The sequence below is a fragment of the Nanorana parkeri genome, unplaced genomic scaffold (genome assembly GCF_000935625.1).
Source record: "Nanorana parkeri isolate BGI_ZX_2015 unplaced genomic scaffold, ASM93562v1 scaffold409, whole genome shotgun sequence".
NCBI classification, from domain to species: domain Eukaryota; kingdom Metazoa; phylum Chordata; class Amphibia; order Anura; family Dicroglossidae; genus Nanorana; species Nanorana parkeri.
Genome location: NW_017306677.1, coordinates 219,883 through 232,761, shown reverse-complemented (window position 1 = coordinate 232,761; position 12,879 = coordinate 219,883). Strand labels below are relative to the sequence as shown.

Below are 12,879 nucleotides of genomic sequence, written 5' to 3'. Positions count from 1 at the left end.
TAAAAAATAAAAAACCCCCAGTGGTGAATAAATACCACCAAAAGAAAGCTCTATGTGTCCCCAAAAAATGGTATAAAATTAATTTCAGTACAGCGCTGCATGACGAAATAAACTTCAGTCAAAGTACCGCAGCGCTGAATACTGAAAAATGGCCTGGACACGAAGAAGGTTTAACACCCCGGACTTCAAGTGGTTAAGGTCATTAAATGCTTTTAGATTAGATTTAGATTTTAGATTTAACCACTCGCTGCCCAGAGCAATTTCTTACATTTGCACACACATGATAAAATCTGAATTTGTTGCTAGAAAACAGCTTCAGACCCCCAAACAATGATATGTTTTCTGAAAGTGGAGGTCCTGTAGAATAAAAGGATGCTAGTTGCAATTTTTTATGTCGCACGGCAGCTACCGCTCTGGAACGCACCGCAATTGGTGTGAACTGGCCCTTAAACATGGAGGAGCAGCATCGATTGTAAGTGGTTTCATTTGAAAAAGATTAAAAAACTTTTGACTTTCATATCACTTTAAGAACCACACAATTCTGAGAACAACTGAGATCACAATTCATAAACTGTATGATGCAGCTTGGTCAAATGTTTATAATACATAGAGTGTATGGGAATAAAACGTTTACAATTGCCACTTAATTCTTTCACTACTAGCAGGGAGAAAGAAAGTGTTAAGTCTGACAGAATTTGTCTTGTCACATGTTTCACATACTTCCTGTAGAGAGAGAGAGAGAGAGGAGCAGGGTCCAACTAAAGGCGGTGTGTGAACAGAGTCAGGACAAAAGACTGCTGTGCTACAGACAGAGAAAGGCGAACTCTCAGGAGGACCGAACCCAACAATGTCTGACTTCAAGATCCAATCTGTTCTCATCACTGGCTCAAGCAGGGGGATCGGACTGGAATTTGTACAACAATTCCTGAAGAGCCCAAATCCTCCACAAAAGATCTTTGCTGCATGCCGGAATCCTGACGGACCACAGAGCCAGGTATATAACACTGACTGCAGTCATACTGCAAACACTGACTGGCTTGCTTGAACAAGCAAAGTGCAGACCGACCATCACAATCAATAGTGAAAACTAAAAATAGACCTTCACTCGTTGTTTCACTGATTGCACTGCCACATGTAACAATTCTGCACACACTCCACCACCTAAAATGTCATTTCAGAGGTGTGAGATTAGTTAATTCACCTTTTTTTAAAAACTATTTTACATTATTTCCAATACAAACGTCCGGCCAAGACCACTAGACACATTGCATTCATGTAGAAGAAATAAAATAGGAATTGAGTTGATACGTGTACGTAAAGGTCTCATTCACACTGGCAATTTGGGATTCCTGCTGCAGAGACCTACAGATTCCTGCGGCAGGAATCCCAGATGGGCCGTTTAGATACACCCGCTGTCACCCATTCAAGGTAATGACCGGGTGACAGCGGCTGCTTCTTTTAGCGGCAGTCCGCATGTAATTGTATGTGAAGCAATTACATGCGGTTTGGAATAGATCACTGTTACTGGATGCATCTGTCCTGTGTCCAGCAACCGTGATCTATTCCAAACCACATGTAATCATACACGGTGATGAGGGTTAGAGTTTTCTCCCCTCTTCTGGATTAACTGTTGATTTGAGGATGTATATGTTGATAACAACTGCACTGCCACAAGCAGCCTTATAAAAAGAAAAAATGTTTTGTAATATATGTAGAAATGTATATATTCTACTTCAAGAATATCCAAACACAAGGACACAAATGTAATATATTGCAGATTATCAGTCCTTTAGATCTGGTGGCTGCATTCGTTTTCATTTTTTAGGGTAGAACATTTTCAGCAGGTACAGATATACATGTTGATCTTCCCAAAAATACTGTGTCCTTGTCGCTTCTTATGAGCAGAGCTGAAATCACAAATGTTATCCTCCTTTTCTAAAGGCTACTAATCCCATCAACCCCTAAAAAAAAAAGGAGATGAAGATGGGAACACGTATATTAAAGTTCAGCCTGGGAGCCATAGATACAGTGCAGTGAGCGCATCCACCGTAGGACAGGAAGAATATTATTCACAGGATTACTAGGGGAAAAGTAAGAAAAAAGCGTAATAATAAAAGAAAACAAATGCAGCCGGATCATCTAAGAAGTGGTAAGCTGCAAAAATATATATATTTTTGGGGGGTTGGAATATGCTTTAAACATGTGTTGTTTTGAAGAGAGTAGGGAAGGGTTAGAATCTATTTTAGGTTGTGACTGATGTGTGTGTACCTGATGGGGTGGGGGTCCACTCCCTCGATATGTCCTGGTGACCATTGATACAGAAAATGATGGCCATGCAAAGCTTTACAGTTGTCACTGACACAGGAAGTGAGAGGAACATCTGCTTTGCCAACAACTATACAAGAGGATAGTTCCCTCACTTTAACAGGTGTAGCATCTTTAAAGGAGAACTATGAGGTGAGTGCTTTTCACTTAATCTCATAGTTCGAGCCGACGTGTGACAATGAAACTGTCGCACGTCTGCTTAATAGATCGGGAAGTGAGCGAACACATACCGTCGCTCGCTCACTTCTCGATCATGTCCCTGCAAAGAGCCGTGACTGTCACTCACGGCTCCCTGCAGGGATTCCCCCCTCCCCTGTCCGATTCCCCAGCGCTGGCTGGCGGAACGGACGGGGGAGGGGGCGGGTACAGCTGGCTCTTCCTCTAGATAGGCAGAGCCAGCTGTCACTCACGCAGCTGAGTGTTTCTCGACAGTAATTTAAGGATCCGTCCTGGCGGCGGCGGTCTTAGTATACTGCGAGCTGTAGCCCTGGAGTCTGGTCACTGGAGCCTCTCTCCCCCACCCCTCTGTTGCAGGGGTATAAGGTCCTGTAAATTATCACATTCTATACACAGTGTAGATGAACATTCCATCACTGCAGTGTAGGAGAAGACAGACTGGAGGGAGCGCTGGAAAGTCATCTTTCAGTTTTTTGCCTTGTGCTTATAACACAAATGAGTTACCACTCTGGCAGACACATTTAAGTACCTTTTATGAAGTTTCTGTTCGTTACAAAGCATTACAACACTTTCCAGTACTATGTGTGTATTGCAGCCTTTATTCGCCATAGAGGGGAATGTCTGGTGTGCTGCTTGTGCTGATATATGTGTGTAAATAATAGAAGTATAATGTTTACAGATGTGTCTGTATGATGACTGAGCTCTAGTAAAACGTTCCAGATTGCTGGAAAAAGTAGAGGTGTTTTTGTTTTTAGCACACAGATGCCTTATTTTCACATTTGACTCCTCAACATGCACTATATAGCCATATAACCTCTTGGGTCTGGAATGCAATCTTTGCTGGTTATGGAATGTTCACACAGCACACTATTCTCTACAGCAGGCGTCAGCAACCCGTTCTTCACCATTTACCTGTTTTTCCTGGTCATGTGACATTTAGTCCCTGTCCACACCTTGATGTTTTGTTAGATTACAGAGACTTGGTCCCATAGACTTCAATGGGAAACTTTGTAACTTTGTGCGACAAAACAGTGTGAACAGGGGCCATAGGAATAAATTAATTCCTTGTCTTGAGCATTTTGTTGTGCTTAGCCTTGAGCACCAAAATGCCTAGGCATGAATGGAGCCTTAGATCATAACCCTGTCGTACTGCCAGGTCCTGACCCTGCCCGTTGCCTCTCAGTTCTCAGATAAAGCGGCACCGGGCATTGCAGAGTTGAGGGAAATTCTAGGCTCCTCTTGGACTCTGATGTGTCATATGAGACAGCTAAAGAGAGACCTGTTTCTACTAAAAGTGGGTATTTTTGCTTCTGGAGGGGAATGTGTGTTACTCCTCTACCTCTACATTGTGTGTTACATACTACTGACTGCACTTTGCGTTATGTACTACTGACCCCTGCAGTGTGTGCGCCCTACTACTGACCCCTGCAGTGTGTGTTACGTACTACTAACCCCTGCACTGTTACATACATATGGTACAATGCGCTAAATGCAATGTATTGCTACTCTTATTTGAATGGCACCACAACGCACCTCCTTGTGGCCGTACATTGCAGCTGTGAATGTCACACATCTTTTGAGGTATAAACCCGTATAAAGGAAGGTACGTGTAATCACGGAAGAACTTGATCTGGGAAGCATGAAGTTTGTAGATAAGTCTCAGATAATTTCTCCTGCTTTAATGAGCAGGAGTGCTTAGTGTGAATGTAGCGTTAAGGAAGTTGTGAAGACCCCTTGTAAGGGGTATTGATGTGTGACTTATCATGAGTGGGGTCTTCTGTATTATAAAAACGATTGAGCAGTAGCCAAGTCCGTTCTTTCTGCCTGCCTGCCTTCCTTCCTGCCTTCTTTCCTAGGATGGACTTTCTGCATAATATATTTTATTTCAGGGCCTTGCTATGTTATGTCCCTGGTAATCTTCGATCTCTTCCATATTGTTTAGATAGAATTCCACAGAAACTATAAAGAATATGCAAAGAAAAGATTACAAATTGCCCATCCAGTGCCAACCTCCAGTGCCTAAAAACACAGGATCAGCACTACGGACAGCACATACAATACAGCTTCTTCTTACCATTTATTTTAAAGGGTGACACCACTTGTTTTAAAATAAAATTTATTATACAAGCTGTGATGTTGCTTAATGTAGTAAAAAGTACTTTTCCATTTCAAGCTGTGGCCAGCTATAAATTTCTGCCAGAATATTCACATTTGGCTTTCTTGCATCATTGGTAACAATAATCTGTGTACAGGAGTTACGAGAATTCTATCTGCTTGTGTACATGGAATACTGTTTTCCTCAAAAGTCTGGACAGAGCTTGAGGTAAAATGTAAGGCATCCTCAGTGCTGTCAAAATACTTACAGCACAGTCCAGCGAGGGCCCTCAACATCTGCATCTGGGTAGTGCAGGAACTGCCTGTTGCATGGCAATATTATCTTCTAAAATAGAATAAAGCTTTTTTGCTAATTTGGAAGATCTCCTACACTCCCCTTGGGTCTACTTTTTAAGGGGATCTACCATGAGATATAGTTTTTATGTTGGGTACATTCATGCTAATTATGTATTGTGTAACATGCCCAAGTATTTTATAACCTTTCACAAATATCACAGTATTCCCCCTGACAATATCTTCACTAGGGGGAACTCAGCTTCTAACTGAACCCAGTCGGAACCTGAGCTCCTATGAACCCCAAAGCTTCTGTGCTGCCTAATCTGCTGCAGTCGGGGAATTACCCTACCACAGCTTGATGTAAGCAAAGAGGTGGCATGCAGTGACGTCATTGACTTTATATGGCTACATGACTACATTTGGTAAATTACATTTACCTAATATGTCTATGTGGCCATCTAAGGTAAATTATGTCAGCATAAGCACCCCGCCCCTTTGTTTACATGCCCTGCATTTTGTTAGCACATAGCAGAAGTAGGGAGTACATACAGTATATGATATGGGAGCACTAATAGCAATATCATTATAAGGTCCTGACTTTCTAACTTTCAGCTCAAAGCAAACCTGTGTGTGCACCTAAGCGACTAAAACGACAACACTAGCTAATAAATGGCAGCAAAAATTGTCAGTCTTTTTATTCTGATTTTGCCTAGCTTTTGTCCCCCCAATGCTGCCCAGAGGTGCCATGAAGTCTCTGTACTGATTAGATGCGCCCCCATACCCACAAGTATAATGTAGTGTCAGAAATCTAAGCAACCTACCAGCAGGCCTGGCCACTGTCACTTAGCAAGCAGGGGGGTAGTAATCTAAAAAAATGCAAGTAGCGACCTTTAGAAGTCAATATTTGCATATTTGGCTTGGCAAGGCTCCAGGTGGCACTAGGGGAATAGACGGATGAAAAAGATACCTATGTCAGCTATTAGCTAGCATGATTTTAGTCATGTACATGAGCACGGGGGTCCAGATTAAAGACAAACTTACTCCTGGAACCAGTTCTGTCCTAAACCAATAAATAAGACTTCAAACATGCAGAATTGTTAACAGCCTGATAATGGAGCTAGAGCTGTATATACCATGCTTGCTGTCATTTTTACAAGGTTATCCAGGATTTTGCTCATTGTGTTTTCAAGAAGATTTGTAGTATTTTACAACCGGTATCATTAGACAAATGTTTTTTGTTTCCTTCTGTAGGCACTCAAGGACTTGGCTGAAAAACACCAGAGTGTTATAGTTGTTCAAATAGGTGAGCTTTGATATTTTGTGGTTTCTAAGAGCTTACTTAAATCCTGTGGGTTTTCTGGTCATATCTAAAACACAATTTCTATGTATTTTGTTATAAACGTTCAAGTGGACATTCCAAAAACTAATTTTTTAGACCCAAATTCTAACCGTGTATACTCAACATAACGCTATAGGAATTTGTATGATTCCGAAAAATAAAGATGAGAAGAGCAGGAGAAAGGGAAATAAAATTGAAAAGGGTGGCAAAGGAAAGGAACTTTTGTTCCCCATAGTCTCTGTATGTGTTGTAAATTGAGTCACCGCTCCCAGCTCGCTCCCGTGATGGACTACAATCTCAGCTTTAGTTTACTAATTATTATTGAGATTGTAGCCTATCACAGAAGCGAGCTTGGAGCAATGACTACTTTACAACACATACCGAGTCCATGGGGAACAAAAATAGCCACCCTCCAGAAGGAAGGACAGTGTCGGCACACATTTTGAGATGAGTTGAGAATCTACAGCTGAGTGTTGTAAAAATAAGCTATATTATTGAGTTTAGTGCCGCTTTAATGTATTCATAACCCAGGGCTCTGTTATAGCCCAACAGCTGCTATCTTAGACTTGCTTGGGGTTCCAATTGTTTAATGTAATTGGTAAATAGCAAATATTTTAGATGTAAAAAGATACAACCCGTCCTGACTGGCTTTGTAACAGGACAGGAGGTCAAAGCAGCATGGGGAAGCTCATTGAATATTGTCACATTCCAAACAAAGTTTTTAGGGGCAACCTGCTAAAAGGTTACTATTGTATATGCCTGAGCTGAAAAAAGCCATATCCAAGTGACCCTGGTGAATCAGTTTGCTCATCTTATGGCAGAAAAATGCATGGCTCAGGCTTTGCTATCAGTAAAAATGTGTTTTCATTCTTTATTCATGATCTGAGTATGAAAGTCCCCTCATTTATGTACTTTTGCACTTAGGGACCATTATATTTTATGAGTTACACTAAAATATTTCTGCCAACTTTACCTCTTTTTTTTATCTTTCTGCGGTTTTGTAGATGTCACGCATCCTTCAAGTGTTAATGCATCTGTAAAAGAGGTGGAGAAACATCTAAATGGACAGCCTCTGGACCTGCTGTTCAACAATGCTGGAGTTTTTGCCCACAACAGCTTGGAGTCCGAGACTTCTGAGGACATGTTGAATGTCTATAACATAAATGTAGTGGGCCCAATGTTAGTGACCCAGGTAGAGTTTGAGTAAACAGTCCTTCAGTCACTTACCGCTAGTTATTATGAATCAATACCTGTTATGTCGATTTTTAAAGAGGAACCATGCCAGGCTAGTGGAAAATTAAAAGCTGGCAGCTACAAGTACTGTAGCTACAGACTGTTAAGAAACACATACTTACCAACCCATGAAGTCCAGGTCTGTCTTGAATGAATTCTTCTCAGAGTTTCTGCTCTTCTGCACTTCCATCTTGGATTTGCGTTTCCACTGTGACTTCCTGATGATTCACAGCTGGCTCCCTACCGTGCATGCGCAAGATCTGCACTGCAGGGAGACTGGTTCTGTAGCCTCGTGGGATGTGTGATGTTATCCCAGGACGCTGCAGGCAGGGAATGGACCGAGGGCACATCATCCTCACCAAGGCTAGGGATACGGAAGTGTGAGCGAATACCACCAAGAAAAGGTTCTTATGCCCCCCCCCCAAAAAAAAAAAGAAATGCCATTGTGTAAGAGGCTAGGGGGGAGGCAGAGGATGATGGTTAAATTAAGTCTTGGATGATGGTCTGCTTTAAAAGTAATTCTGCCGGAAACCAGGCAATTCATGCTAAACATATGATGAAAAAGTGCATAATCAGAGGTTTCCCTTTTGTGAAGACTGCATATGAATGAAATAAAAACAATTAGTAGATGCAGAGAAAGGCAGCTAAAGTTTTATATGCATATATCGGGGCTTAGAACTGCCCTTCCCACCTCCAGTGCTTTACTATTGGTCGATTTAGATCACCCCATCATATTATGGGACTAATGGGAGGCTCGGACGGTGGAGCTGTGACAGGCTCTGTCACCTCCCCCAGCCTCTGTCCCCGGCGGCCGATGCTCGTTCCTATCACAGGAGTTCTAGCAACAGTGCTATGCTAGAACTCCTGTGTTGGAGGTGACAGGGTCAATAAAGAGTACCTGTCACCTCCAAATGCTATTACACAGGGGATTATTATTCCCTGTGTGATAGCAATACAATAAAAAGTTTTTTTTTTAAATAGTTAAAAAGAAAAAGTAAAAAATATTAATTAAAAATGCAACTAAATAAAAATGTAAAAAATAAAAAGGCGATTTTAAGTAAAAATAATAAAACAAATGAACATTTTTTACATAGTAAATAAAAACAGAAAAAAATAAAACCAGCCCCACGCGAATAAACGCGCAGTTTATAAAACCAGTAGCAACTGAATGCAGAGGCAACTATTTATGATAATAAAGAGTAGATGCATAGTCCTATACAACCGGCCCTTTGAGGGTAACCATACTGCTGATGCGGCCCCCGATGAATTTGAGTTTGCCACCCCTGCTCTAAGGCATGTAAAGCCAGCTGCATTCTGATATTCCAGTTTATTAGGACACTGGTTGGGTGAACCACCCTTCTTGTACCTCTTGGCAACACCATACCTTGTCAGTTTGTCCCCAAGGAATGCTTTTATTTATTCTTTTAGGTGGACAGTTCTTGGAGGGAGATTTCTATGACATTAAAAGCTTGTGGGCAAACTTAGACAGACAGACCCTCTGTGTGTTCCCCTTTTGACACTCATCACTGTTTTTTCTCTATCTATGCTTTCTGGCCAGCCTTGTCTGAACAAGTCAGGAGCACAGTTCATGTGGTGTTATTTCTGTTAATATAGAGCAATCATATTGTGCAGTGTTTTAACACTGCACAATGTGGTGTGTATGTGGTGCATACACGTAGAGATGTTTTTTTTCTCTATTCCCTGACACATTTTATCATTTGGTTCTCCATTTACTGCAGCTGCACCATCTCTAGCACCACATCCTGCGAGATGGACAGCACCAAAGGATTCAATCCCATGCTATATGCATTTAACTGTCAAGAATCCTTATTTAATTGTGGTCATTTAACAGTGGCACAAGTAATCAGCAAGAGAAAAGCTCGGGTTCTGACCACCTGAGCCTTGTCTCCTTTACATGTGGCTTCCTTATATGTTTGTTATGGACCCCTACAGTATGTCCTTTAGGGTTTCTGTATAACACAACTGGCAGGAATAAATGAGAAATCATCCAATGGAAACTCATATTCCAGTGACAAATGTCCAAGAGGCAATTAATCTAACTTTGGAGAGATTTCTTCTCACTTCTTGTTGTGTTTGCAAGACATACATATTCGTTGGTGACGAATGTTACCAGTGGGGAGGGGTGTGCTGCTACTTTTGGATCCAGCTCTGCCCGGCGTCCCACCCAGCTTACTGACGTCACTGGTTGCCAGGAGCTTGGCAGGACAATGTTAGCAACCTGGGACGCTCTGGCCCGAAAGGGTGCGGCAGGCACACCTGCCCCCACGTGCCCTTCATTATAGGGATGGCGTGGCACTTCCTTTTAGAATTGGCCCATAAATGACATTCAAGAGAGGGGTCAAAAACAACAATGCAATTGTAATCTATTGTAAAAATCTGACTGCCAGATAATGTTACAGGAATCATGACCACTTCACATGAAAAGGCCTTTATTTGATAAGTGTCATTAAAATGCATTTTTTCCCCTTTTCACTTGTGCAGGCATATCACCGGCTGATGAAGAGAGCAGAAGGCACTGGGAAGTCAGCTATTGTCCACATCTCTGCATTGCTGGGATCTCTGGAAGATGTTCCTCATCTTTTTAGTCACTTTCCAGTTATTGCTTACCGCTGTAGTAAGGTAGGGCAGAGACTACTACAGGAGTTTTAATTAACTTTGGTGAAAATCAATCAAACGTCAGTTAACGTAACAAGGAGCAATGTTGATTGGCTGTGAATGACTACATTTTGCACAAATTACATCAATACATCAATCAATTATTCAATAAACACATTTATCTTCATTTAGACCTGATAAATAATAGATCCAGGTGACTATGTACTTGTCATAGATCAGCCTCAGAGCTGATCTGTTACCTGTGCTTCAACAGGCTTGCATCTGTTTTTACCTCTTTGCTGCTGTGGGTCTGCTGGCACCTGTGGTTCTACAAGCATGTGCTCTGCTCTTGCTGCACACAGCCAGCGGTTATGGGCATCACCCGCTTCACCTGAGGCTTAGTATACCATGCTTCTTGCTACTTTCTGTCCAGCCTTCTGTCTCTCTCCCTATTTAAAAGCTGCTCAGACCAGCTCGCTTTGCTTCAGCAACACTCCTGCTGCCTCCGAGCTCCCATTTGTGCCTTTGTTTCTGACTTTAATCTACTTGGACCGATCTTTCATGTACTCACTCAGCTTAGTTTTCCTGTTCAAGTTTGTCTGTCGCCAGCCCTGACCTTTGTCATGTTTTCTGGATATCTTTCTTCTCTGTTGCCCTCCTTTCCTTTGCCAGCGCTGACTGGAACCCAGCCACATTCTCCGTCTCCTGTGTGTACGGGTACTCTCCACACATGTGAGCAGGGTGAACCTGGGGGTTGTAAGCTGGGGTCAGTATGCATCTAAGTCCAAACTTCCTTGAGGGGGTCCCTCTTGGAACACTGGCTGGCCTCTACACTCTGCGCCCTGGGGGATTCCACGCCACCTGCTCGTCTGCCGGCTCACATCCTTAGAATTGTGACAGTACAATCTGTTACAAACCTGGACAATTCAAACTCCGATGATAATAAAACAATTTTCATAAGCAGCCATTGCATTCCGTGAAAACCACATGTCAGGTGATGGCTAGCTCCAAAAATACAGAAAGTAGAACTACTGTATGTGAAAATATTGCCCTGACCCTTTCTGCCTTCTATACTCCCTATTGACCCATTAATGGAATTGGCAGACTAAGTGACCAGTAGAGAAGCTAAGGAGGTAGGAACTGGGCAGGTCAAAGCTGAAATTTTGCAGGAAAAGCAGAGATCTGCTGATTACTCCATTTTCATGTGCAATTTTCATTGTAGGTAAGGGTTTTCTGTTGCTGCGCTACAACCCACTAGGCTGGGTTGAACTAAAAAGATCCTAGTAAAGTCCTATGCCATGCATACTCGGGAACTAACATTATGGTATTATATGCTGTATGTAAGCATGCTGGAAAATTTAGTTAATTGAGCGTCTTTTAAAGACCAACTCCAGCCAAGATCTTTTTTAGTGTAAGGAAAGTTTAAAAGCTCTGTCTCTGTTGCTGTCTGTCCTGAGTTCTTCCTTCGCTTTCTGACACCTTTCACATAGTGAGCAGTATAGTTTCTTTCCATCTGCAAGCATCTCTCCTAGTGAAAATTCCCAATCTTTCATGACTCATACATGGACCTGTTTGTTCATCTCTAATCTCTGAAGGAGTTGGAAAGCATCACTGTGATGTCACTTCATTCCCCAAGGGTAAACATTTCTGCTGCCTGGAGTTTCTTATTTGCTCACTGGAGATCTTCACAAGGCTTAACTCTGATATGCTTTTGTCTTTTTGATCTCTCGTGTAGGCAGCTCTAAACATGCTCTCAAGATGCCACTCGGTGGGATACAAGCAAGATGGTATCATCTCAATTGCTATACATCCAGGATGGGTGAAGACAGACATGGGTGGTGATCAGGTAGGTTATAATGGAAACCTTTAATAAGGGATATAGTTTGGCTGCTAATGGTGACCTCCCTCCTTATGGCTGTTACTCGCTTCAGCACTTTGGGTCACTGAACTGGAAAAAGAAGGCAGCCAGTGTAGTCAGATCAGTCATATCCCCAGAGCTGTATGCTTGTTCTAGATCAGTGACACTGTAAGTACTGAAGCTATTTGATATGTATGATAGCCAACCAAATAACATTATCAGAAAAAGGTCAGCAATGGAAGCTTTCATGTTTCTGTAAGTACAGGCCTCTGTAAATCTTGAAATCTTATTTGTAATTTGTATTTTGTTGCAGAATTCCAGTATTCTGATCATTGACATCCTTGCAAAATGACTTCTGGGATAAACACTGATAGGAGGCATATTTGTAAAGTACACGCACATTGCACCTTCAAGCACAATTTGTAATGTTTTTCTGTTTTAATCCAGGCACCACTCACAAAAGAAGACAGTGTAGGCGCTATGATGAAAATCATCTATTCCCTGAGTGTGGAACAAAGTGGCACTTTTGTGGACTGGGAAGGAAAAGTCATTCCATGGTGATCCAAGTAAAGAAGAAGACAAGGACTGCATCATACTTGCTTGAATATGTTTTTTGTTACTACAATCTATTTGTACAAGCTGTTTTTGTACATTGCAGGCACTGTGTGATTGGATATCTACAGCTGTGAGGAAAAGACTGTAAATCCTTAGAAAATGTCTATATATCTGTAGGAATAGCTCTATAATGTGATATATCTTCATGTAAGTCAGAATAATTAAAATAGTCTTACCTGACATTGATATGTCTTTATTGAACATTGTATAACATATATCGGGGTGATTGATGGAAAAGTAAATGAACCCCAAATAAAATGACATCTAAAGTATACGTATATATAGCTGAGGATGCTTTGTAAAGCTGGCCACACACATTACAATC

At 41.7% G+C, this 12,879-nt stretch overlaps 1 protein-coding gene across 1 annotated transcript; it reads left to right on the top strand.

The window, feature by feature from the left end:
• Positions 1-773: 773 nt before the first annotated feature.
• On the top strand, positions 774-12,649 carry LOC108789589 (C-factor-like). Its single transcript, XM_018559646.1, has 6 exons — positions 774-994; positions 6,145-6,196; positions 7,237-7,424; positions 9,968-10,105; positions 11,817-11,927; positions 12,387-12,649. Exons 1-6 carry the CDS (start codon positions 848-850, stop codon positions 12,498-12,500), a joined length of 750 nt encoding a protein of 249 aa, XP_018415148.1. The 5' UTR covers positions 774-847; the 3' UTR covers positions 12,501-12,649.
• The last annotated feature ends 230 nt before the right edge of the window (positions 12,650-12,879 follow it).

Excerpts from the sequence above, each read along its gene's own strand:
- LOC108789589 (XM_018559646.1), top strand. The coding sequence starts at position 848 with ATGTCTGACTTCAAGATCCAATCTGTTCTCATCACTGGCTCAAGCAGG. Across the intron at positions 6,197-7,236 it reads TGTTATAGTTGTTCAAATAG|ATGTCACGCATCCTTCAAGT; the intron begins GTGAGCTTTGAT and ends GCGGTTTTGTAG. Across the intron at positions 10,106-11,816 it reads TTGCTTACCGCTGTAGTAAG|GCAGCTCTAAACATGCTCTC; the intron begins GTAGGGCAGAGA and ends TCTCTCGTGTAG.